Source organism: Bufo gargarizans, chromosome 8, assembly GCF_014858855.1.
Source record: "Bufo gargarizans isolate SCDJY-AF-19 chromosome 8, ASM1485885v1, whole genome shotgun sequence".
NCBI lineage: Eukaryota > Metazoa > Chordata > Amphibia > Anura > Bufonidae > Bufo > Bufo gargarizans.
Genome location: NC_058087.1, coordinates 184146624 through 184174414, shown reverse-complemented (window position 1 = coordinate 184174414; position 27791 = coordinate 184146624). Strand labels below are relative to the sequence as shown.

Genomic DNA, 27791 nt, shown 5'->3' with positions numbered 1-27791 from the left:
GCTCTGCTCTCTCTGCAACTGCTGCGCCTTCTGCACTTTGATTGGCAAGGCTAGAAGTGATGATGTTTCCACTGCTTGGACCTGTCACTCAAAGTGCAGAGGGCGCAGCAGTTGCAGAGAGAGCAGAGCACATGTAACAGGTCAGACGGGGTCATAGGTACAAAACTGCTGACAGATGCCCTTTAACACGTCCCCATATAAATTGCCAGTATGGGTCCAGGACAGCTGGGTGGCATCCCGGTGGGAGCAGTCACAGTGTAGTGGATATCACCCAGCTTCCCCCCATTTAAGGAATGATTCCAAGGCGTCAATGATGGGGGTATAGGAAAGCTGTGGGAGAGGTAATGTCGGACGGTTTGGTAGTCACCCAGCTTTGCCGGATCTGTAAAAGGGCAGTAATCATCTCTCAGCCGCACATTAGGTCAAAGGCATGAGCAATCACAATACACTAGTGCTATTTACTGAAGTGAGACAACCCCTTTAAGAGGCTCAGTCCATCCACCATGCTTTACACTGCAGCTCATGGAGACAGCAATCTCCCTTTATCATCACAAAATCATGGAACATGGCAGCGGGAATTCCCAACCATCAGCCAGGGGGATAAGGGGGGCTGCCTTTGAATTCAGCAGTTTTCCATTCCCTGGCAGCAAGCAGAGATCTTGAAACTAATAAAGAATCGACAGAAAAAGCAAATGAGAAAGTTCATGAAATTGTCTTTATACAATAATACCAATGGTGTTCATCTTTGCACGCCGTGACAAGGCCTGTTGAGCGTTGTAGTGTCACACCTGCTGGAAGAGTGACCACGGCTATGCCCTGAGGTAAAGGGAGGTGAGCCCCGGGGCTGCCGCAGAGGGAGGCACCACCAGGATGTTGACTAGCACAGCCTAAACAAACTTCTCGTCCCTAAAACTACACTTCCCATGAAGCCTTGCGCCAGGCTGCGCATGCGTGCAGAAGGGGGCTGAATCTTTGAAGCGGAGCTGCGGCTGCCAGATTGCCCGTAGAGAGCGCCGCCAGGATCCGGCGTCTGTGATTGGCTGAGGCGCACGTCAATCACAGCCCGGGCTGGATCAAGTTGCCCGGCCGCTTGTGTGAGTGTGAGCGCTGGCTGCAGAGAGCGGCGGCGGTGGTGTGAGCTCCGGAGCCGGGCAAGATGATGAAGTTTCGCTTTAGGCGGCAGGGGCTCGACCCCCAGAGGGAGAAGATCAAGCAGGAGCTCTTTGCTTTCAACAAGGTGCGGGGCCGGGGGTGCAGGGGGCCCCCAGCTGTGAGGCGGGAGGAGGGGGGCTGTGGCCGTGTGTGGTGTCACCCCCTGCTGGTGAGTGGAGGTGCTGGTACTGGGGAGCCCTCAGCTCTACCGATAATGTACCCCAATACTGGGTCGGAGGTGTACCCCTATATACTGGTCATAGAGGGGGGTGCACCCCATTATACTGAGGCTGAGTGGGGTCTGGGTGCCCTCTCTTTAGGTTGGGGGTACAGGGGTGTGGACCCCTTCTCTGTAGGTTCTGTACTTAACATCACTCTATTGTCTCCATTTAAAAGTGAGTTGTGACCCATCAGTGGGAAGGAGAGTAGTTTGTAGGATCTAGTGGTCCTCTAGAAGAGTGGGACCCCCCACTGTGCTCCTGAGTGGTACCCGTGACTGGCCGAGAGCCCAGTGTACAAGATGCCAGTTCATAGCCGAATCCGGGGACATTGGGGGGCATGTCTGCAGGAGTGTGTGGTACTCTGCTGTTCCCATCCTGTATTATACTCCAGAGCTGCACTCACTATTCTGCTGGTGCAGTCACTGTGTACATACATTACATATCCTGTACTGATCCTGAGTTACATCCTGTATTATACTCCAGAGCTGCACTCACTATTCTGCTGGTGCAGTCACTGTGTACATACATTACATTACTTATCCTGTACTGATCCTGAGTTACATCCTGTATTATACTCCAGAGCTGCACTCACTGTTCTGCTGGTGCAGTCACTGTGTACATTACATTACATTACTTATCCTGTACTGATCCTGACTTGCATCCTGTATTATACTCCAGAGCTGCACTCACTATTCTGCTGGTGCAGTCACTGTGTACATACATTACTTATCCTGTACTGATGCTGAGTTACATCCTGTATTATACTCCAGAGCTGCACTCACTATTCTGCTGGTGCAGTCACTGTGTACATACATTACTTATCCTGTACTGATCCTGAGTTACATCCTGTATTATACTCCAGAGCTGCACTCACTATTCTGCTGGTGCAGTCACTGTGTACATACATTACTTATCCTGTACTGATCCTGAGTTACATCCTGTATTATACTCCAGAGCTGCACTCACTATTCTGCTGGTGCAGTCACTGTGTACATACATTACTTATCCTGTACTGATCCTGAGTTACATCCTGTATTATACTCCAGAGCTGCACTCACTATTCTGATGGTGGAGTCACTGTGTACATTACATTGCTTATCCTGAGTTACAGCCTGTGTTATACTCCAGAGCTGCACTCACTATATTGTGACTTCAGAGCTGAAATCTCACAGCTAGGGAAGCTTTTACACAGGGCACCGTACAGTCATCTGATATGCAGATCTGCCTCTCCCTGCAAAAGAGAGCTGTTGGTGATGTGTCTGGTGACAATCTTGCTGACTGTTTCCAGTAGAACAGTGAGTGCAGCTCTGGGATTTAATGCAGTACAGTATATGGTGATCAGAGGAGGGCATGCTCCTTAGTGTGTCTCTCTCCTACAGGTTTGTCAGTAACGTCCGTTCTTATACACGACATATGCAGCATCTTCTAATAGTCCTGTATATTCATGGGGATGCTTGGTTTTTATTCCTTTTCGAAGATCTCAGCTTGCTGTCAGTGAATGGGGGGAATCTTGTCTAGATACAGTAAACGCCCAGGAACCTAATACTTCTCACAGCTGGTAGTTTGTTCCAATTTTATCCCATCATCTAAAAAGAATGCCCTCCAGACTGACACAGAGTAGGATGAGGCCTGTCCACACTACGGCTGCACTCGGTGACGCACTGATTGGGTCAAGGACATCACTGTCTGCCGGTCGCGGGCTCCTTCCAGCTGTATACTGCCCCGTATTCTGCACTTGCTGGTTTTGCAGCCTTGGACCAGCGCCCTCTCCTCACATCAGGTTACAGGTGGCAAACGTTTCCCTTGGCAGTTGCAGAAAATCTGTAGAGCTTTTCACACGACCGAACCGTGCTCCCCGCACCACTTCCTTAACCTTTCCTTTTTATATTCACAAGACTATTTGTGGCTCCACTCCTGCGCTCTTAGACTACACCTGTTAACCAGTAGGGAGGTCTGACCCGGGACCCCTGCAATGAACTGGAGTAACTCTCCAGCAGAATAGTGAGTGCAGCTCTGGAGTATAGTACAGGATGTAACTGAGGATCAGTACAGGATAAGTAATGTATGTACACAGTGACTGCACCAGCAGAATAGCGAGTGCAGCTCTGGAGTATAATGCAGGATGTAACTCAGGATCAGTACAGGATAACTAATGTATGTACACAGTGACTGCACCAGCAGAATAGCGAGTGCAGCTCTGGAGTATAATGCAGGATGTAACTCAGGATCAGTACAGGATAACTAATGTATGTACACAGTGACTCCACCAGCAGAATAGTGAGTGCAGCTCTGGGGTATAGTACAGGATGTAACTCAGGATCAGTACAGGATAAGTAATGTAATGTATGTACACAGTGACTGCACCAGCAGAATAGGGAGTGCAGCTCTGGAGTATAATACAGGATGTAACGCAGTACAGTGACTCCCCAGCATAATGAATTTATATACTGTATATGTGTGGTGTTTTTTTTTATTTTATTTTTTATTGGCGTTCAGCGCCCCCCTGGCACCGTATGGCGTCCTGTATCATCTGATTGTGCTACTAATGAGAGCTGACAGCATCTGTCTTACCGGCTCAGTCCTCGGATCTGGGACATTTTGTCTTTCTATGGACGGATTGTACACTCTTTCCTCTTTCCTTGTTCTATCTGTTTCTGGGAAAGCTGGGTGACGGCAGAGGCTGCTGCCAGTTCAGCTCACAGGTGTTTCTACTCAGATTTCCTTGTCTCTGAAGTATCTTCCAAGGTAAATAATGTTCTAATGGCGCTCTCTGCTCCCACAGGGGCTGTCATCCAGCTTTCCTGGACTCCAGAGTGGCAGATATGTAGTGATTTATCTCCTGCGGATGCTGTAATAGCAACCATCTGCTGGGAGTTGTAGTTTGGCTGATCTGGAGTGTGATTGAGTCAGCACAGATGGAGGGGACGGACGGTTCGGTGCGGACGTCTTGCCCTTCTCGCCCTGTGACTCCACAGCTGCAAGACATTAGCTTTAAGAAGTCCATAAAATGGGAAATTGTGTCAGATCGCAGCAGCGCAGAATTAATTCACTGATATTATGATTAACTTCTGCATTGCCAGAGTTGACCCACAGGGACCCAGCAGGGGCCCCGAGCCCAGGCACGCAGCTCCGGTGGATTTCCTTCTGCTTTGTTTCTTCCTTGCTCTAAAATCCCCTTTCCCTCCTTTCTCTTCCCTATAGTCCTGGGTGCAGCAGCTGGATCCCTCCTACACACTCAGCTGAGTGCCGCTTCCCTGAGTCAGCCTGAGCGTAGCCTCCTGTGTGCCGGAATAGATCCCGTCAGACAGCTGGGAGGCCGACCTCCGATACAATGAACTCCCAAACAAAGCCTCCTCCTTACCTCCTGTCTTACAGGACAGAACCCGTCACTTTATGTAGTGGAAGGTTACTGCATGGTACCTTTTATAAATGAGCTAGCCCTAAAGAACATAACTACTATAATACTGCCTCCTATGTACAAGAATATAACTACTATAATACTGCTCCTATGTACAAGAATATAACTACTACAATACTGCCTCCTATGTACAAGAATATAACTACTACAATACTGCTCCTATGTACAAGAATATAACTACTATAATACTGCTCCTATGTACAAGAATATAACTACTATAATACTGCCTCCTATGTACAAGAATATAACTACTACAATACTGCCTCCTATGTACAAGAATATAACTACTACAATACTGCCTCCTATGTACAAGAATATAACTACTATAATACTTCTCCTATGTACAAGAATATAACTACTATAACACTGCCTCCTATGTACAAGAATATAACTACTACAATACTGCCTCCTATGTACAAGAATATAACTACTACAATACTGCCTCCTATGTACAAGAATATAGCTACTATAATACTGCCCCTATGTACAATAATATAACTACTATAATACTGCCTCCTATGTACAAGAATATAACTACTATAATACTGCCTGATTCTCCTCTGTTTTCTCTGCATTACATGAGGCCTTGTGAATTATTAATGGTTCCGCGCTGCTGTCTGCATTATATATGACATCTTCGCTGTGCAGCGGTTGTGCGGTCGGTTTGTGATCTGCACATGACCCGTCCTCCTGTAGATGATTGCAGATCCTGGAGTAAACATTGTCTTGCGTAATGGGGGAAGATCGATTTGTGTTATGGGTCCTTTTGAGGTGTTGGGGCCCATGGTTGACGTGCCACTAGTCATGTCTTTGACTCCATGCCCCAGTGGTCGTCGTCCTTTTTTGCGCCCATTGCGTTTTCTGCTTAACCCCTTGTTTACCTGCACTGGAACCCCCCCCCCCCTCTCCCGTGGCAAGTAAGTGGTTAATCCTGGGAAGGCTACCTCCGGTCACTGAGCAGAGGCCTCTCTTCCCGGGCGGCATTGTGGCCCGGTCTCTCTGATCTCGCCCTCTTTTCTATGGCCGGATCGGCAGTAATGACCTCCCCCGTCCTCCCCTCCTCTTTGGGGTATTGTGCGCTTTCTATAGAAGACAAAAGCTCCATTTTTCTCCCGTCCTGGATTAGATGCTCCATGGGAACAATAGTCGGCCCTAAACTTCTCCCATTTCCCCCCCCCCCCCCCCCTCCTTCCTCATTCTTTTTGGTTGTCGGAGGATTCGTATATTGTTGGGGGGGGGGGGGGGGGGGGGGCGCTGTGCGCTTTTTATTTTTTTATTTATTTTTATTGGAACTTCCTCTGTGTTTGCGGGTCCTGTATACCTCCCATATGTCCCATATACATCCTCGCCCCCCGCCGATATCCTCCGTCTGCATTGTATGGACGCTGCTGCTGTTTTTAGTTAAACTTCCTTGACCAAGCCTTAGAAATTCCTTAGAAGTTCTTGGTCCCTTAGGGACCGGCGGTTGACCGGCCATCTGTGGGGCTGCCTACGGTCGGCAGGCCTGTATGGCGTCGTGCCCTATAGGGCTGCTGATATACATGTCTATAGATGATGTCATTAAAGGGGCACTTCCCCCCTAGAATTCATAAGCAGAGCTGCCAACGTCTGTGATCACAGGGGGGACGGGTTTTATTGACATCCTGCTGAAGGACACACTCTCCAGTGTTCACGTGTCAGTCTGAACTGCAGTTCTGGCATTCTATTCAGCAATGGGGATGAAATGAGATGTGGTATGGCGGTGATCACCTGCAGGCGGTCTCCACCGGTGCAGACTGTGTGATCTCATGTTTACTCACCGCTCTGTCTGCAGGATCCGACAGACGTGTGTTATCATAGCTCCATGTAAATATCCTACAGCGCAGGAGAGGGTTTGATTTAAAGCTACGGCGCAGGCGTCTGTGTTGTCATGCAGTCACATGTACACAGGCCATGTGCCTGCGGCAGTTTCATAGAGAATGAGCGGAGCATGAGTGCGACTGCTTGATCGCCACTCTTTTCGTTTGGGGGGGATCCTGCACCCCTGTTCTTGTGAGCAGTCAGACCCCCTCCTGTCAGTTTGGATCATTAGACCAACGGTTGGGATTTCCAGGGGTCAAACGGATCCTACACTGGTGCTTGTTACGGCTGCCTGAAGGAAGCCTCGGGCTGTGTTCTCGCACACGGCGGTTTTATTGTGTTGTCATTCAGCTTTTTTGCCCCTTGGAACAACGTACAAAAAAGACAAAGTATTCTGGCTTTAATCAGTTATCAGATCAGTGGGGGTCCTACCACTGGAATGGTATCCCGCAGAGCCCCTCTGAAAGGCATGGGTTGGCTGTACTCGGCTTTTGCTGACGCTCCCATAGAAATGGGTGGGGAGGCGGTGTGCAGGATGTCCTGTGAACGGACAATGTTTCCCTGCAGCGCCTCCGCAGGAGGAAGGCGGAATTACATCATATTACATTACTGTGCTTTCTGACACTGCTGTCACAACTCCCTAGATACCTGCCACCTACACCATGGAGGATCCGCAGACGTCCTCGCTTCTTGACTGAGCACATCCCGGGGGGGGAGAGAAACGACATCTCGCTCTCCCATAATTAGAATCAGATTGTTGCGGAGATGATTGATTCCTGGCGGATGCAGCTGTTTTCTGATCTCACCAAGGGGGTGGATGAGTCGCATGGTTCCCCCTGCTCCTTGCAGGCTATACGTCGCACCCTTGGTCGGGGGGCTCTGCTCGCCTTATTTTCAGCTCTTTACTTTCGGCGTCTCCTCCAGGTTGCTGGCTGCGCTCCGTCCGTCGCTGGCAGCCGCCCAGCTCGGTCTCCCTCTGCGGAGGTCAGGATCCAGGCAAGGGGATGGATTGGGTTTTAATGAGCCGCTCCTACGGCCAGGTGTTGTCCCCTGCCTGCTGAGGTCAGGGCTGAGGTGCCAATTAGTGGACAAGAAATGGGGGGAGAAGAGCACCCCCCCGGTGCCATGTTCACACGTGAAGAGAGGGCTGGGGTGTGTGATTCGCAGTAAGGAGCAGATGAGGCCCGATTAGGACTAACTTTTGGGATCAGTTAGTCCGATACGTTGGGTTGTGGTGGTGCAGAGCGCAAGGGCTGTGTGCAGGGGAAGGAGAATGCATGGCTCAGACCTGTGCCAGGAGGAGTTGTAGAGGGACAAGGGTTGCTTGAAATGTTTCCGTTGGATTCCCTCAAACTTGGTCACCATGCACTTCAATACTCGACTGCAGCCGGAGTGCTAGCATGGCAGCTGGGCACTCAATTTTGGTACATGTAAACCAGTTTCAAGAGCTCTGCTTGCTGCCAGTGAATGGAGTAGAAAAAAGCAAGCAGAGATTTTGAGTGATGAGGAGCTCAAACTGCATCTTAGTCATTGTGCAACTTGTAATGTTCTTAAACCACCAGCAGGGGGGCAGGTTGCAGTATAAGCCAGATGAGGGGGCACTGGGTGTCTGGCAGCCGCTTATCACTTATTGGAGGGTGGGGCGTCTCGGTCACCTTCCAGTTGTAACCAGTAATGATCGACTTCTCACCAGTGATCTCTCTCTTTCTCTTCTCCTGCAGACCGTAGAACATGGATTCCCCAACCAGCCGAGTTCCCTGGCCTTCGACCCCGTGCTGCGGATCATGGCGATCGGCACAAAATCCGGAGCCGTTAAAATGTATCCTTTTTACTACAAGTGACCCGGCGGGAGAGGAGGAAGCCGGGGCGTGCAGCTAGGAAGCTCATCCCCCACCAGGTTGAAGGACCCCTGCCAAAGAGGCTGTCGAGGTGGTAACCCTCTCAGATGCCCAAAGATGGGCACACTTGGGCACTGCAGGTTTGACCCAATGCTTGGCACTTCGTGTCCGTCCTTCAGTGGTGGCATTCCTTCCTAGGTAAGATGAAAGGTCTCGCTTGCTGCCATGTCACAGGTCATTACCTCCTGTTCCTCTTCATGTGGAGGGTCTTCTGTGTCCCCCCCCCCCCCCCCTCTTTTCCAGTGGGATTCACATTTTCGCGTCGTGATGAGACAATCCGGTTTGACAATCCCAGTCGGTGCTGTAATGGCGGCCATGTCAGTCGTCACCCAGCTTTCTTAGGCTCAGAGACTACATGTGTCTGGGTGACAATATGGCCGCCGTTGCTTAGTCACCCAGCTTTCCTGCAATACTGAACGGCACGTAGTCCAGCATAGAGCCGACATGTCGGGGGCTGGATGACGGCTCTGATTTTTCACTAGGCAACGTTCCCCATGAATAGGTCGCCTCTGGCTGTGTACAAGAGATGGGGTGTGCCCCTCCTTCTGCCTGTCGCCATGGAGATGCCAACAATGTGGCCTGAAGGGAAGGGGCGCGATTAGGGGTTCACCCACTGTATGAAGTCTTTGTTGGGTCCCGTCACTGTTTAGTCTTGTGAAGAGCAGTGGCCCTGTCACGACTATTCTGCAAGACTCGTCCATTGCACAGCAGGGGGCAGCAAACGTGGCGGTTGCTTTCTTTCAATAACAGCACCACACTTGTCCTCAGGTTGTGTGTGGTACTGCAGCTCAGTCCCACTCAGTACAGTAGAGCTGCAATACCAGACACAACTTGAGGGCAAGTGGGGCGCTGTTTTTTAGAAGTGCCTCCAAATCCTGGAGAATTTTGCTCTTTATTGGCTCAGGTCATGATTAAGATATTAAACCTCTGCGCAAGAACCCCCCCCCCCCCCCCCGGACATCTATGCACATTCGGTCACCCTCCTTCTGGCCTCGTCCCCTCATCTTATAAGCGATTGTCCCGGGAGGGGGCGTTTACACAGCTGTCAGCGAGAGGGAAGATCCAGGTCACTGTTCTCTACTGGTCCTGTACAAAGGACCATTGTGTAACCGCAGCTGGGCCTGGAGCTTGGGGCGGGGGGCTGTCTCAGCCCATAGGGGTCCCTGGCCTGGTTACTGTCCCTGTATTGGGGGGGTCACTTTCACTTCGACTCGCCTCTGCACTAGAGACCTAAGAAAAATGGCTGCCAGGTTAGGCCCCTTTCACACTTGCGGCAGGACGGATCCGGCAGGCTGGTCTCCCTGTCGGATCCATCCTTCCGCTGTTTCGGCGCTCTGTTCCCATTGACTATAATGGGGACGGGGGCGGAGCTCCGGCGAAAGCCGTCGGACATGCAGGACTTTTTAGTTCGGCGGCTTTCGCCGTGCACCGCCGCACTGCGCCGGAGCTCCGCCCCTGTCCCCATTATAGTCAATGGGGACGGAGCGGCGAAACAGCGGAAGGACGGATCCGACAGGGAGACCAGCCTGCCGGATCCGTCCTGCCGCAAAGGTGAAAGGGGCCTTATAGGTAGGATTTTGACGGCCATGTTGTTTGTCACCCAGACCGCTAGTGTTCGAAAGTCGTTGAGGTCTCCAATCTGTGGCTGTCTTGAGACTACAACTCCCAGCAGAGGCATCTTTAAGTCGCTGTTAAAGTGCACATCTGCCGTCATTTAGTCCAGCATATTACTAGGACTTCATTGCTTTACTCTGCAACACAAAAAACTAAATCTGCTCTCTGGAAACCATCAACAAGCGGGTTGGCTGCTGCTGACGGATCTTATTAGTTTTTTGTTTCTAACTGCGGCTTGTTGTAATCGGTCAGGCAGTAGGGACATTGGGCTGGGTATACACAGCAGTTCTTGGCTACATGATATTACCGCAACTTCCATGTTTTACTTGTAGCCCCCCCCCCCCCCCAATATATGTCAGATCGAGGCGCAGGGGTGGTGGTCCTATGCCCGCTCTTATTAGATGTGGAGATCCAGACCACATTCACTGCAGGGCTTCATTATGCGAAACACAGACTGACCGATCAGGCAACAGCAATTTGTTGATGGTTTCCAAGTAGATCTCATTCTCTTTCAATATCTTATATTGATCCAGTGCAATTCACTATAATTGAGTGCAATGGAGCAGGAAATATTAAAATCCAGACCCATCTATAAAATGTATGTTCTGTGCCGTTCACAACACGTGCTGAGTAAGCAGGACCAGGCCTGTCATCTGCTGTCCCCTTAATGATCCAGTCGTCATGGTAACGAGGCGCAGGAATGTACGGAATAACGCTCTCCATCACCACTGTTCCCCAGATGGCGGGTACTTAATGGAGACTTACAAGTGCGGTATGGAGGACAGAAGTCAGTGCATTGTTCTATCCTTGTACATAGGAGGCAGTGTTGTAGTAGTTATATTCTTGTACATAGGAGCAGTATTATAGTAGTTATATTCTTGTACATAGGAGCAGTATTATAGTAGTTATATTCTTGTACATAGGAGCAGTATTATAGTAGTTATATTCTTGTACATAGGAGCAGTATTATAGTAGTTATATTCTTGTACATAGGAGGCAGTATTATAGCAGTTATATTCTTGTACATAGGAGGCAGTATTATAGCAGTTATATTCTTGTACATAGGAGGCAGTATTATAGCAGTTATATTCCTGTACATAGGAGGCAGTATTATAGTAGTTTTATTCTTGTACATAGGAGGCAGTTTTATAGTAGGTATATTCTTGTACATAGGAGGCAGTATTATAGTAGGTATATTCTTGTACATAGGAGGCAGTATTATAGTAGGTATATTCTTGTACATAGGAGGCAGTATTATAGCAGTTATATTCCTGTACATAGGAGGCAGTATTATAGTAGTTATATTCCTGTACATAGGAGGCAGTATTATAGTAGTTATATTCCTGTACATAGGAGGCAGTATTATAGTAGTTTTATTCTTGTACATAGGAGGCAGTTTTATAGTAGTTTTATTCTTGTACATAGGAGGCAGTTTTATAGTAGGTATATTCTTATATATAGGAGGCAGTATTATAGTTGTTATATTCTTGTATATAGGAGGCAGTTTTATAGTAGGTATATTCTTATATATAGGAGGCAGTATTACAGTGGATGTGCAGACTGGCTAAAGGTGACAACTGATTTTGTGAGGCAGAAAGGTACTTGGAGGTGTCGCTTCCATCCCCCCCACCCCTCCTGGCAGCTGATATAGTGCAGCACTTGGTTGGGGACAGCAATAAGCACACAACAGAGAATATTAAATCTGTTCTGTCCTGCGGCATGATGGGAGTGATGGTAGATAAGTTTTGCAGGGTGTTCTCTGGTAATGGCTGCAGCGGTGGTGCTGTTATCAGTAGTGTCTGGCTTCTCTGCCCCTCTCCGTCCTGCGCTCCTCTCTGCAGCCGTCTCGATGCTGGCAGGCCTCCAGCAGTCTCTGGCCATGAATAGCTTTTTCTGCTTGATTTACTATGTATGCATGCGCTGTGTTCACACGCTGGTCCCTGCCGCCTGATTTGTGAGGGGCTCTCATGGCTGCTGGATGCAGATTCAGAGCTGTTTATAAAAAATAAGCTGGTCTCACCGCTGCAGGCGGTCTTACTATAAAGTTGGGGTGCTCCCATCTTGTCATAACGTTCCAGTGCAGACCATGAATATTATTACTCCATTTAAAGGGGGACAACACCTGTCGACTGCAGCCCTTCGACGTGCTACTGTAATGACCTTCAGAAAAGGGACAGATCTACCTTCATGGCTGCCAGGAAGAGCAATAGAGGACTGTTTATGCAACTGACCTCTTCAATAAGAAATGCTGATCTTCTCCACGGTCAGAAGGTGGCGTAGTTGAGTCATCAGATCCCGACTTCTTGCGGCTCGCACAGCCCGGATCCTCCCGTGTTGTGGGATAGGAAGAATGGCCGACTGTGTGCACAACAAATATCTGATTATGTAATTTTATGCACCACGTGTCGTGTGATTGTTTGTACGTTACACAGACGCACGTGTAATGGCCAAAGTCCATCAGTGCGGCACCGAGGGTGTTGAATGGATGCCGGATTATCGGACGTACAGCCATCACTTAGTGCCCCTTTGACGCTGTGTGCTGGGGAAAAACGGCGAGAAAAAAAATACTCTCGTTCCTCCCTGCTCAGACTGTAGATGCCTTCTTCTCCTTGACCCCTGACCTCCTCCAGATATGGCGCTCCTGGCGTGGAGTTTACCGGATTGCACAAGGAAACCGCCACCGTGACCCAGATGCACTTCTTACCCGGACAGGTAGACCCTCGGAGAGTCCTCTGTCTTCATTCTGTCTGAATCTTGGGAAAAGCTTGGTGACAACCAAAATGGTTAACCTTACCTCTCCCATATGGGTTGTCCCTCACTTTTCCTAGACCTCTGAGTGGCACATCTGCTTAGTATATGGCGTCCTGCAGCATCTTATCTTGGACTAAGCAGCTCTGCCATTCATTAGCTATGTGTAGCGCCCACTAGTGGTAGTGCAGCCTGCCTCTGCCGATCTGTAAGGATCCTTGCTCTCTCCTCCAGGGTCGGCTTCTTACCTTGCTGGACGAGAACACCATCCACCTGTGGGAACTGCAGCAGAAGGACGGCTGCTCCTACCTGGAGGAGACCCGCAGCTTCCTCCTCCCAGGACGACCAGGGTTCGACTGCCCTAAGTACTCACGCCCCCTCTTTCTTTCTCTCTCACGCTTGTCTGTTAGGTGTGGTCTATATGCCTATGTGTGCCTCTCTCCTCTGCCTGACCCTGCTGGGAGTTGTAGTCTCACAACAGTTGGAGAGAGGCACACATTCCGGACCACACATATTTAATAGATGGGGGGGGGGGGACCTTTTGGCCCAAAATGTTAAAAAAGTGCCCATGTAGATCTTACTGTTAATTATAGGGTCGGGTTGCCATGATACATTGCACTAGGGTCTAGTGCTGGCAGAATATTGAATGCAGCTCTGGATGTGACTAGAGTACAAGACGCCATGTAATTCAGCTTCTCTCTTGCTGGTCGGAGTCTGGTTTTGAAACTTTTTTTGGTTGCAAGTCTTTGTCCACCCCCAATATGGGGTCTTGGCTGTAGCTAATGGAGGACTCCCCCCTCCCCCTGCCTAAATTCTGTAAAGATTCAGGGACCATTTAAAAAAAATAAAATAGCTGCTTTGTTACAGAAACGGCGCCCCTGTCGTCCACGGGTTGGGTTGTGGTACTGCAGCTCTATAACACTGAGGTGGTAGGGTGTGGTATTGCAGTTTCCAATCTGTTAACAGCGGTGGCGCTGTTTTTGGTAGAAATCGGCATTTTTTTTTTTTTTTATTTATTTTTTTTTGCTGATCCTGGAGTCCATAACTACCAGGACATCCTTCTGGCCCCTGGAGAGGTGGATGTGGCCCCCTAATGTGTCCAATATATGATCCCGTCCTGTTAGGTTGCAGCATACAAGCGGTGATGGTCACTTTGGAAGGTTTCGTGGTGTCCCAGGTGCCGGTCTCTCGGTGTCTCGTCCCTGACTGTCTCTTTATTGACTTCTATATGGGGTTGAATTGGGGAAACTGGTTACCCCGAGCCGTAGACTATGTTTAAAGCCCATGTTACAGCGGGGGAGGGTAAGTGGTCCTGCTCATTGTAAGCCGCAGGACCCATCACTTCTGTCTAGGCCTGGATAAAAACTAGTGCCATGGGAAAGAGGAGCAGTTGCCTGTAGCAACCAATCAGGTCACTGCTTTCTTTCTCTAAAGGATGTCTGAGGTATGAAAGCTGGAATCTGATTGGAGGAGTCGCTCATGGCAACCAATAAGATTCCAGCTTTCATGTCTCAGAAGACCTTTTATAAAATGAAAGGAGAGACCTGATTGCAGGAGATTTAACAGAACTGCTGCCATGGAAAAGCGAGGTGGTGTCTCATACCAACCAATGAGGTCACTCCCTTCATTTTGTGCAGGACCTGAGACATGAAAACTGGATGCGGTACGCGCCTGCACCAGTCGGCTCTGGTTGCTATGGGTGACTACTCTGCGTAATTTAAAGAGGTTGTCCAGGATTAGAAATAACATGGCTGCTTTCTTCCAGAAACTGTGGTACTGCATATTAGGCCACGGCCAATGGACAGATATGGCACTTCTGTTCGGGTCAGTTTGCGGATCCTTATTGTCACTGTTTGTGTTCAGTTCCCCTCCCAGCATTACTCGCGTGACTGTCATCCTCGTGGCGGCGTCCTGTGACGTGGCTGCTCTCGGGACGGAAGGAGGCGGAGTCTATCTTCTCCAGATCCCAAGCTTGAAGCTCCTGGAAGATCAGACCCTGCTGCAAGATGAGATCCTGCAGAGGTGAGGGCCGGAGGCTCGGGGCATGCTGGGGGTTGTTGGTTTGCAGCGACTGGTGCCTCGGTGCTTATGTTGTGTTTAACCCCTTTACAGCCTTCCAGATGAATACAGGTGCGGGAAGACCCTGGGGCCGGTGGAGTCTCTGCAGCAGCACCCGCAGCAGCCCAGCAAGATGCTGATTGGTTACAGCCGGGGACTGGTGACCTTATGGGACCGGGAGTCCAGGAAAGCTGAGCATCACTTTTTGGGGAACCAGGTGAAGATCTGAAAACCTTGTGTTTCTAGTCCCTGACAATAGTGCAGGGGCGGAGCATGACACAAATGTCATGCTCCGCCCCCCTCTGGCCTTGTCCTGGGCATAACGTCAGATCTGCCTAGAATGTTCCTTTAAAGTCTTTGTATTTATTTATTTTTCTCACCGTTTCTCCCCAGCAACTGGAGAGTCTGTACTGGGAGAGCAACGGGTCGTCCTTTATCAGCTCCCACAGCGACGGGGGGTACATGGTGTGGGCCGAGAGCAGCAATTCCTCCACCACCTCCCAGCCCGTCACCTCTACTATACCATACGGTGGGTTCACATAAACAAAATAGTAGCCAGTTGCTTTGTATCTGACCCTTACATGGTTGCACCCATTTCTGCTGTGGACTACTACTCCCATTGTGTTAAAGGCATATGTTCTGTTGTCCCCTTAGGTCCATTTCCATGCAAAGCGATCAATAAAATCCAGTGGCAGTCCAGCAGCTGCGGGTAGGTCTCTAAGACGTCAATGGTGTGGTCCTGTTTTTGCTTGTGATCTGGGTGGGTCAGCATCGCCCTCCCTGGCGGGGCCCCTCCTCCTGACGGTCAGCCGGGGCCACAGCTGTTTACCTGTTTGTCATCTAGTGCATGTGCTTGACTTCATGTCACCGTCTTACACTTCCTTCCTTGTCCCGGCCGCAGGAATCACTTCATCATGTTCAGCGGGGGGATGCCTCGCGCCAGCTACGGAGACCGCCACTGCGTCACCATAATGCAAGGGAAGAATCTGGTGACCTTGGACTTCACCTCCCGCGTGATCGACTTCTTTACTGTGTGTCCTGTCAAGAGCGAGGACGGTACGTCTTCTTCTTTAAAGGGATACTCCACCTCAGAAATCCTTCCCTTTATGCATCTTGTAGGGTTTCTTCTGCGTTCAGGTCTAAAGCTAAAATCCTGCTTTCTGCCGTGTTTTTTGTACCAGAGAGCGGTGCGCTGTCCGAGCTAATGTGTCAATAAAACTTTCACATGCGGTTAAACTGCTGACTGTTTCCAAGAGCGATCAGCAGTATTTTGAAAGCCGCTTTGGATGTGAACAGAGAGAACTTGACATAATCGTCTATATCGGTGAAATGTTGCAGAAATCCACTCAAATATCTGAATGTTTTGGTTACTTTTTGATTTGCTCTCCACTTGCCTCTAGGTCCTGACAATCCCACAGCCCTGGTGGTCCTGGTGGAGGAAGAGCTGGTTGTCATTGACCTTCAGACCCCTGGCTGGCCCACCATCCCAGCCCCGTATCTTGCCCCGCTCCACTCTTCAGCCATCACCTGCTCCTATCACATTTCCAACGTTGCCCTGAAGCTCTGGGAACGGATAATTCTGTCCGGCGAGCAGCAGAACCCGCACTTCTCATCTGTGGTGAGTGCAGAGACTTCTATAGGGGGGGGGTATGCGATGGCTGCCCCTTCCGCGGTGGGTGGTCTGTCTGCTCCTCTGCTCATGACATGCTTTCTCTTACAGAGCTGGCCCATAGATGGTGGGAAAAGTTTGGCCGAGGAGCCTTCCCAGAGAGGACTTCTACTTACAGGGTAAGGAGCTGGTGGGATTAGGATAGTGGCCATCATTCGGCCTGTGTGTAGGGAGCCTCAACTGGCTGATAACTAGGAGCAATAAGTGGCCCTGGAATATGCAGCAAGGCATATTTCTGCAGTGTAGCCGCTGTCTGGCCTCCCACGTCTGCTCCCTCGCTGTGTAATGCAGCGTCTGGAATCCGGCCTCTTGGACAGGGGTCTTCCTGTGTTATCTGGAGCAGCAGGGGAGGACCGTTGTCTTGTGTGTGGGCTCAGAGCCTCTCCTTTATTTAGAAGCCAAACAGAACATTGGAAAGTAAGATCCTGAGCCTGGAGCTAAACCCCAGGAGCTTGGGAGTGTGGGGCCGAGGGTCAGCGCAAATCCAGATGTGTGGGGGTGCAGCGCCGCTTATCCCTGCACTTCATGTGGTATGACAGGGTCTCCCTTCTGCTTCACACTCCTTTCACTTGTCTTCCAGACATGAAGATGGCACTGTACGTTTCTGGGACGCCTCCGGTGTCGCCCTGCGGCCCCTCTATCGACTCTCCACGGCCGGCATCTTCCAGACAGACTGCGACCACAACGAGAGCTCAAACCAGAGTGGAGACGAGGACTGGCCGCCGTTCCGTAAGGTGTGCAGATGCAGCTTAGACATTAAGTGTCTGATCGCAGGGGGCCCCTGCTGATTACGAGAACGGGGCCCGTGCTCCCAAGTTTGAATAAAGTGGCAGTCGCGCATGCACACTGCACTTCCATGTGGCTCCTGGAGAAAGCCGAGCGCTTGTACTCTATCCCCAGCCATCCCACAGACTTGAGTGGAGCCCCTGACACACTTGCATGTCGTCTGCTCCATTTAAATGGGGAGCGCAGGCACCCACTCTCGTGATCAGCCGGTTCTCCCCGCGTCATGCACTTTTGCCCTCACCTATATTTGTGGCGGACATTATTTCATAACGTGATAGAAAGAAGTGCTGCCGTTTTGGTTGTCACCTTTGTAAATGGTCTCGCTGTGCAAATTCACTCTGTTCCAGAGGGAGGAACACGGCCCCACTAGTGCCCCTGTATGTAGTTGCCCTGTCAATGACTGACCCTTTTTAATAAGCTTTGAAACATGACTGTGGTCTGTAGACATCTGTGCCGGGGTCCGGGCCCCTTGTCGGTACAGTGCATGGTGTTGGCTGGATGAGATGCTTTAAGGTGTACTGTTTCTAGTTCAAGGGTTGGACTTAGGGTTGGGCGATATACCGGTATCACGATATACCGCGGTATTAAAAAAACGGCGATATGGCGATATCGCCATTTCCTAAATATCGCGGTATATCGTGACGTCATAGACCGCTTCTAAATCCGCGGCCGCCCGCCCCAGCGTGAAGTACCGTACGGCACATTTACAGAGTACTTGCGGCGCTCTTATCCATTCGGCTGGCGTGAGGGAGGGAAGGAATACTGTGACTCGCATTCCCGGCACCCGACCTCTGAGAGGACTCTGTGATCCGCGCAATTAATCCCAGCGCGGTGATCACAGCGTCCTCTCAGAGGTCGGGTGCCGGGAATGTTCTTAAGTCCCTGCATTGGTGGCAGTGGGCAGCTCCGATCGGTTACCATGGCAGCCAGGAAGCTACTGAAGCCCTGGCTGCTATGGTATGTTAGTAAGCGGCATTATACTCGCGTGCGCAGTGGCCGCCGGGCGCTCCTTTTTCTCATAGGTCTGTGCGGCGCATTGCTAATGCTATAAGCATTAGCAATGCGCCGTACAGACAGAAGAAGGAGCGCCCGGCGGCCACAGCGCACGTGAGTATAATGCCGCTTACTAACATACCATAGCAGCCAGGGCTTCAGTAGCTTCCTGGCTGCCATGGTAACCGATCGGAGCCCCAGCATTACACTGCTGGGACTCCAATCGGAACTGCCCACTGCCACCAATGATGGGGGACGACCCTGTGGCCTCCAATGATTAATACTGGGGAGGGAGGGGGGCCCACTGCCACCAATGATGGGGGGACGACCCTGTGGCCACTGCCACCAATGATTAATACAATTAACGTCTCCTTGTGGCTGCCTGGCTGCCCCCATACAGTGTAACGTCTCCTTGTGGCTGCCCCCATACAGTGTAACGTCTCCTTGTGGCTGCCCCCATACAGTGTAACGTCTCCTTGTGGCTGCCCCCATACAGTGTAACGTCTCCTTGTGGCTGCCCCCATACAGTGTAACGTCTCCTTGTGGCCCCAAGTGTTTTTTTTTCTTCTAAATGGGCATTTATCGCGATAAATTTCTTAATATCGTTATCGTGGGTATATTTTTGATATCGTCCAACCCTAGTTGGACTCTGACTGTAGGGCAATTTCGCATGAGAAGATTCAGTTCATGAAATGCTCTCCGTATTACAGAGCTATTTCCCAGGCTGAACGCTGCTCCTGTGACTGACCTCACGGCATTATAATGACTTATAATGCAGTGTGCTCCTGCCAGACCTCGGATCTACCAGATTTTACGGACATAATGCCATCAGTACAGTTCAGTAGATCTGAGGTTGGGCAGCGACACACAGCATTATAAATCATTATAATGCTGTGAGTTTGTGGCCCGGGAATTGTCTTCATCACATGGAGTCTATTTCACAGACTGAATTCGCTCGTGTGAAATTTCTTAAGATGAAGCCTTGATTTGATATTCTTAAAGGGATTGTCCACTATGTTAACAAAGATTTTCATATTGAAAAGATCTGCAATTTTCTAATACACCTGTTTTCAACTGGTCACCATTTTCAAGATCTGTGCTTGCTGTCAATAACCGTAAATCTATTCATTCAAAGGCTTAAAATGCCTCCTTGACGTATTCAAGGTATTCTCTTCTGGGTCTCAGCTTCTGTGTTTAACCGAAGTTGTATGACTGACCTTGGTGACTTAGAACGGTGTCAGTCGCCACCTGCTGCGATATTCCGATTGTCCTATGTGACCCAATTGCTGTTCGCGGCTCTGACGTGGATGTGCTTCTGCGTAGCTTGGGCTCCGTCCGCTCTGCTCCAGACTGATGGCTCCTACCTGCACTGACACATTGTCGCCAACTACAGTGAGAACGAGGTCTGGACATGTTCTCGGAATGTAAACATTGAGTCAATTCACTGACAGCAAACAGATCTCGAATATGCTGAGGAATTAAACCACTAAGTAGACTGGAAAGTTATGGATATTTTTATTTTATACAACAGCAAGATCCAGTCTCTGCCTCTCAAGCTGTTGCAAAACTACAACTCCCAGCATGCCCTAACAGCCTGCAGCCGTCAGGGCATGCTGGGAGTTGTTTTTTTCTTTGACACCGCTTGGAGATTTCTATCATACAGGGATTTAGGTTTGGCATGAAACTGGTAAACTATGTAATGCGCAGACCGAGCCCTTTGGACGGCACCAATGTTTACGTGTTGCATTCATGGCTGCAGGCGCTGGAGTCTTCCTCCCTGGATCCCAGATCTGGATACGGTTTACTCTTGGCGCCGCTGTGCGATTCTTTGGCCCGGGCCAAGTCCTAGCATCTGCTGATCAGCCCTTCCCCACGTGCCGCACGCTGATCTCCGCTCTGTAATTTCCCGTCTTCCTCTTGCTCCTTTGCCATAAAATTGATTGAGATCTTGGAGGAGCCGTCGGGAATGTTCTGGATTTAATGCTTTGCTTTTTGCCTCCTGTGACATCGGAGAATCCATCTGCATCATGATGTCACACTAGGGGGGGCGCTATAAACTAATCCAAGGAAAGCAGACGAGTCTCCCACCTGCTGAGCTGAGCACCCGTCCTCTTTGCATTAAGTTGTTTTGAGTCCTCGTAGCTTGCTTTAGGTTACTTTCACTCTAGCGTTTTTTTGCGGATCCGTCGTGCAAAAAACGCTTCCATTACAATAAAACGCATGCATCCGTCGTAAACAGATCCGGTTGTATTATGTCTTCTATAGCCATGACGGATCCGTCTTGAACACCATTAAAAGTCAGTGGGAGACGGATCAGTTTTCTATTATGCCAGAGAAAACTGATCCGTCCCCATTGACTTACATTGTGTGCCAGGACGGATCCGTTTGGCACCGCTTTGTCAGGCGGACACCCAAACGCTGCAGGCAGCCTCCAGAGCGGAATGGAGGCAAACTGATGCATTCTGAGCGGATCCTTTTTCCATTCAGAATTAGGGCAAAAACTGATCCGTTCAGGGCTCTCACAAGCGGTCCAAAACGGATCTCAGAAACGGAAAGCCAAAACGCTAGTATGAAAGTAGCCTTACTTGGGGCCCCCCCCCCCCCCCCCGTTCACACCCAAAGTGACAATGATATATAAATTGCATCCTGGTTCCGAGCAGATGTCATGTGATGGTGACAGTAGGCTGGCAAGATCTTAAACGTATCTTTGGGTGTGAACAGAGACTAAAACTGTAAAAAATTTAGTAAGGAAAGGATTTGCAAAGATATCTGACATATTTTATATGCTGCAGAGTATCCCTTTAACTCTCCCCTATAGCTTCCTTGTGATGGGATGGTGCTTGGTTCCTTGCCACCAGCAGGGGGAGGCTGAATGCTTCCATGTGTCTGCTAGACCTGATGGTTCTCCAGCAGTGCCCTCTGCAGGCAGGAAATGGAATTGCACATTGGATATGATATATTATATACTGTACAAAGTATAACTCGCTGTATTGTACATTTTGTGTTTTGTAGGTCGGCTGCTTTGACCCTTACAGTGATGACCCACGGCTGGGCGTCCAGAAGATCGCCCTCTGCAAGTACAGCAGCAAGCTGGTGGTGGCGGGAACCGCCGGACAGGTAATGGCTGTGACTGCCCCTCTGCAGTGACCTTAATCCTCCGATGATTACTCTTCAGTCACAGGGGTCATGGCGCTAATCCAGCACATGTAGCGTTAAATGGCCAGACCATATTCAGTATGGGGTTGGGGGAAGAACAGTGCATTGTGGGAGCCCAGATTAATACAAATAATTTTTTGCAAACTTCTGTTGCCAAGGGCAACCAATAGGAAATTGAAAGCAGCGATGTAGAGGAATCTGTCCTGTCGGTGACTACTCCCTTCATCTCTTCTAGGTTCTCGTCATGGATCTGAACGATGATAAATCGGATCACATGGTCAGCGTGGCCACAGTCGACCTCCTGCAGGACCGAGAGGGCTTCACGTGGAAGGGTCACGATCGGTTGACCCCCAGAAACGGCTCCCTGTTTTTCCCGCCTGGATTCCAGACCACCATGCTGGTGCAGTGTGCGCCACCGGCTGCGGTCACCGCCGTCTCGTTACACTCTGAGTGGAATCTGGTGGCGTTCGGCACCAGCCATGGCTTTGGGCTGTTTGACTATCAGCGGAGGAGTCCTGTCCTGGCCAGGTAACTGCCATATTGTCATGTACGGTCCTCTGCTTTTCATTCCGTCCATCTGCCGCTCCTCTTATGGCCTCGTTCACACGGCTGTATTTTCAGTCCAGTTAGCATTTTTGGCCTATCGCACGCGGACTCCTTTATTTCTATGGGTCTGAAAAAAATGCAGTCATCGCACGAATGTCGTCTGTGTACTGTCTGCATCCGTGCGGCTGTTCTTCAAATTATAGAACTTGTGCATATTGCAGACAATCGAATTTTTGCTCATGGGGTCCGCAGAAAGGTGCGGGTTGCACAAAGCCCGGTATCTATATTTGGGATTCTGCGGTTTGCGGACCTAAAAATACATAGTTGTGTAAATGTAGGTCCTGATGCGTTGTGATCGCGTTCAGTTTTTATCGCAAAGGTGCAATGCGATTTTAATGCGTTTTGCACGTGCGTGATAAAAAAAAAAAAAAAACTGAAGGTATACCACCATCTCTTAGCAACCATCCCTGAAGATCCAATTTTCACGCAGCTCCGTTCACTTCTATGGGGTCAGGGTTGTGTGAAAATCACAGAATCTAGAACATGCTGTGATTTTTCACGCAACGCATAAGTGAGGCATGAAAACCAACGCACATGTACACGGCCCTATTGAAATGAATGGGCCCGGATTTCGTGCGGGCGCAATGCGTTCGCATCACGTGCCGAATACTCGCTTGTGTGAAAGGGGCCTAAAGGGCACTACTCCCCAAAACTAAGCAAATCCGAAGTCCTTTAATTGTTGATGAAAAGCCTATGCAGCCATTACTCATCTCTATCTGAGCCTGGAAAAGCTGGGTAATGACCAGAAGGCATCCAGTTGAAATCTCGTAGGGATGTCACCCAGATTTCCTAGACCGATGAATGGCAAAACAATAGTGACGCCTCTCCTCCCCACTTGTTCCCTGTGAACGCTTTAATCATTCGTGCCACCCAACTTTCCCACAGACCAGGGATCAGCAACCTGCGGCTCTTCAGCTGTTGTGAAACTACAATTCCCAGCATGCTCCATTCATTTCTATGAGAGTTCTTAGAAGAGCAGAGCAAGTATGCATACTGGGAGTTGTAGTTTCACAACAGCTGGAGAGCCGGAGGTTGCCTACCCCTGCCACAGACAGACAAGTTTGCCAATTTGTATCCATTTTTACAAGACCTTTTGTAAGGAAGCCGCTTGTGCCCCTTGTGCTGTCCTCTTCCTTGGTGCATCCGTCTCGCCCTCCCCATTAATAATGCACGGCGCTGTCTCTGTGCTGGTCTTGGGAACGCACAGACGTCTTGTATTGTGATACATTAAGTGGTTTACGGTGGAAGCTCTTTAGCTTGGAGAGCGGTTTGTTAGCGGTCGCGGTATGATGTATCCGGCCAGGGTTGCTTGTTTTGACTGTGCCAGTCCCTGGAGGCATGCGGGGGGGGGGGGGGGGGGGAGATGCTCTCCTGTCTGCGGCCTTGGTATATGCAGCTGCCAATATAATGGCTCCTTTGTCCCTACAGGTGCACATTACACCCCAATGACTCCCTGGCCATGGAGGGGCCTCTGTCCCGGGTCAAATCTCTGAAGAAGTCTCTCCGGCAGTCATTCCGGAGAATAAGGAAGAGCAGAGTGTCTGGGAAGAAGAGGCCGAACACTGCGAGCCCCAACAGCAGGGTATGTGGCAGCTGACGGGATCTGCGTTATATAAAACGCCATTTTAGTTCCTGTACTGGTTAACACAATGGCTTAACCAGTGTAATTTTTCATCTAGATAAATTTCTTTGTTTCCTCAGCTCCAAGAGGCAAATGCGCACCTGGCAGAGCAGCCGGGTCCCCATGACCTAGAGGTAGCACCTGTGCAGCGGAGGATTGAGCCACGTTCTGCAGATGACTCTTTGTCCGGCGTGGTGCGATGCTTGTATTTTGCTGATACCTTTCTGCGGGACGGTAAGAAAAGTTCTCTCGTTTGTGGAAAATTGCATCATATTCTTGTACATAGGATACAGAATAATAGGCCTGCAATTTGTACTCAATCAGTTTGGCAGCTGAATATAACTGCTATAATACTGCTCCTATGTACAGAAATATAACTACTATAATACTGCCTCCTATGTACAAGAATATAACTACTATAATACTGCCTCCTATGTACAAGAATATAACTACTATAATACTGCCTCCTATGTACAAGAATATAACTACTATAATACTGCTCCTATGTACAAGAATATAACTGCTATAATACTGCCTCCTATGTACAAGAATATAACTACTATAATACTGCTCCTATGTACAGGAATATAACTGCTATAATACTGCTCCTATGTACAAGAATATAACTACTATAATACTGCTCCTATGTACAAGAATATAACTACTATAATACTGCTCCTATGTACAAGAATATAACTACTATAATACTGCCTCCTATGTACAGGAATATAACTACTATAATACTGCTCCTATGTACAAGAATATAGCTACTATAATACTGCCCCCTATGTACAAGAATATAACTACTATAATACTGCCCCCTATGTACAAGAATATAACTACTATAATACTGCCTCCTATGTACAGGGATATAACTGCTGTGTTCAGGTTAGTTATGCCCTTTGCCTGCGCTCTATTATAGCTGTCCACCATGGCCCCACAATGTGGGCAGGCACCAATTCCGGCTCAGTGTTTGCATACGCGCTGGAAGTTCCTTCGAGGGAGAAGTTCTCGGAGCGCTCTGCAGAAGCCGTGCTGGGGAAGGAGATTCAGCTTATGCATCGAGCACCAGTAGTCTCCATTGCTGTCCTGGACGGACGGGGAAACCCTCTCCCAGAGCCCTTTGAGGTGTCACGAGACTTGGCGAAAGCACCTGACATGCAGGGCACACACTCTGTGCTCATCGCTTCTGAAGAGCAGTTTAAGGTGAGCTGTGGAGATCACATGCAACTAATAAATGCAGAGCCTTGTGCTGCAGCCTGGCACTGAGCGTGTTCTATGCATTTACCTTTCCTGCACGTCCTCTGGCAGCTGTCACTAAAGCTGTGCTTCCTACGGACTACAAGAAATGAAAATTTCAGGTTTATTATAATTTTTTTTTATTTCTTCTGCCTCCTTTTCATCTTCAGATTTTTACCTTGCCCAAAGTCAGGTGCCAAAACAAAATTCAAGCTGACGGCCCATGAAGGCTGTCGGGTACGTAAGGTGGCTCTCACCAGCTTTACCAGTTTGGCATCCGAGGACTACTCTGAGAACTGCCTGACATGTCTGACCAACCTGGGAGACATCCACGTCTTCAGCGTCCCTGGGCTGCGGCCTCAAGTGCGCTACGACTGCGTCCGCAAGGAGGACATTAGTGGGATCGCGTCCTGCGTATTCACCAAGTATGGCCAAGGTCAGACATTGCAGATACTTGTTCTGGGAAAGCTGAGTGCTAGCCAGTATATCGTCTGGAAGAGTAATTTCTGTTCCCTTCCCCCTCAGGATTTTACCTGATCTCCCCCTCGGAATTTGAGCGGTTTTCTCTCAGTGCCAAGAATATCACAGAGCCATTATGCTTGGTGGAATTCGATAGACCCCACGACCCTGTGTATCTCAGGTGAGGAGCCGGGGCCCCGTATTTGGCCCTCCTTGGCTAGATGGTGCAATTTTGATGTTGCATTTGCCAGGGACTCGTCATCGGCATGTTCTGCCCGCAGGGGGCACAAAGTTCTGTTCATTGGGAGTTTATCGCCCTTCTCTTCTTATGCTTTCAGTAATAAGGAAACCTTTGTCCCCCAAAAACAACCAAGCCAACGGCACGCACCTTCCCCGGGAGTGTGACGGCACCCCGCTCATGTCTGAAGGTGAGGTCCCTGACGGTCTTGGTTCATGCTGTGCTGTTGGATTATATTGAGGGGAGGGTGTAACTTCTGTTTCTTTTGTCCAGCAAATTCTCGCGAGCACGGCACCATGTTATTGCCATCTCCTCTGGACTCGCCCTTAAACAGCACGGACACCACGCTGGACACAACCGGCGAAATCACAGTGGAGGATGTGAGGGATATGCTGGGGTGAGCTCCGAAGCATCTGCATGTATTACAGTCCAGATACAATCTGCAGACGACTCCAGATAAAGTGTGTATAGACCCGGCACACAGTGTCGTCTGGTACTGCACGTCAGCCTCATTATTCAAAGGTTACGGATACCTTTTGGGGCTTTTTTTTGCATTTTACTTGTGGGCCAAAAAGCATTTTGTAAATTATATATATATATATATATATATATATATATATATATATATATATATATATTTTTTATATTCTATTGGTCTGTATTAAAAATGTTCAGTTTGAGAGGGGTTAAAAAAAAATCAGTCTGTTTTCTTTGAATCCCATCATCTGATGGCTCATGTGTAGATCTTCTGACCTCATAAACCAGCGGTTGGCAACCTTCCGTACACCAGCTGTGGTGAAACTATAACTCCCAGCTGTTTTCAGAAGGTTACTGAGCCCTAGTGTATGAGATGAGAGCTAAACATGAGCCGTCAGATGACTGGATTCAAAGAAAGTGACAGCTTGCAGGCTTTTTTTTTTTTTTTTCCCTTCACCCTTGTACTTCAGAAAGCGCTGACTGTTTTTAATGAAGACCAATTGAACCAATGATTTCTAGCCCAAAATTAATAAATTACCTTGAAATGTATTACCCAGTACTTGGGTACCACATGGACAAGTAGCCCTGTCTGATACAGTATATTCTCAAGTGTGGTGGCCCCAGACTCCCACTAATGGCCCATTCTCCTATACAATGACTCTATATAGTGATGTCTGGGACCTCCTTCATGTGAGTGCAGCGTCACACCCAGTATATTGCGGAGGTTTAATCCTGCAATGTTTCTTTAGATCTAACGAGGAGTCGGAGAAAAACCTGAAGAATTCGGCAGAGGAGACACGACCCCCAGAGATCCTGATCAAATGAGGTTGGTGCCTCGTGGGGCGCACACTGCCTTGCGTGTGGTGGGCTCCGTTCCTACTTCGATGCCTTGTCATATCCGCAGAACAGTTGTAGATGAGGCAGATATTGCATGAATAGCAGTTCCATAATGTTGTCGCCCAATTTAGAGTGGAGGGAAGCGGGCGCTATAATAGTGAGGTGTTGAGGAATTCACTCACTTGCCTCAGACTGTAACGCTACCAATACGTTATGGAATTGCTGCTCATGCACTTGCCCAGGGTGTAAAATTGTTGCTTCAGCAATTTTTATACCACAAATTTTTTATTTTTTATTTATTTTATTTTTTTCAGGACCGATCCGACTGTGGCCCCCTCGCCTCTCCGACCTGGTTTACACCCGTTCTCGCCACATTGGATTTTACAAAGCCTCGTCCCGATGACGCCCGCTCCCCTCCTTCTGGACTGGTGAGCCCCCTCTACCCAGCTCCATGATGCCTTTTTGTACTGGTGGATGATCACTGCCTCGTGCCTCATTCCATGCATCGACTAATTATATTCTATGTGATACTGGACGGTTGAGGGAAGGAGCCCCCCTCCCCCATACGTCTCTTGAGCCTTTACACCATGGACTATTAAGGACTGTGACGCTTCAGTGCTGGCACCTTTTTTAATGCATCGTTCATCATGGCTGCCGGTCACGGACTGCTGAGCGGAACAGGTTGGTCGCTGAACACGTGACGTACCTGCGTTTGTTTTTTTTATATGGACTTGCTCTATAGATGCAAGGTGCTGATCGCAC

The 27791-nt window shown here is 49.3% G+C and overlaps 1 protein-coding gene across 1 annotated transcript; it reads left to right on the top strand.

Annotated features, from left to right (window-relative positions):
* Positions 1-994: 994 nt before the first annotated feature.
* On the top strand, positions 995-27791 carry LLGL1 (LLGL scribble cell polarity complex component 1). Its single transcript, XM_044303404.1, is given in 24 exon segments — positions 995-1237; positions 8352-8449; positions 12773-12854; positions 13125-13240; positions 14754-14912; positions 15003-15165; positions 15342-15477; positions 15603-15657; positions 15850-16004; positions 16349-16566; positions 16669-16736; positions 17198-17351; positions 21409-21513; positions 21788-22080; positions 23587-23740; positions 23860-24013; positions 24702-24985; positions 25189-25209; positions 25211-25454; positions 25544-25658; positions 25823-25905; positions 25989-26112; positions 26942-27018; positions 27344-27791. Coding segments are annotated over 23 exon segments (3138 nt in total). The 5' UTR covers positions 995-1156; the 3' UTR covers position 27018; positions 27344-27791.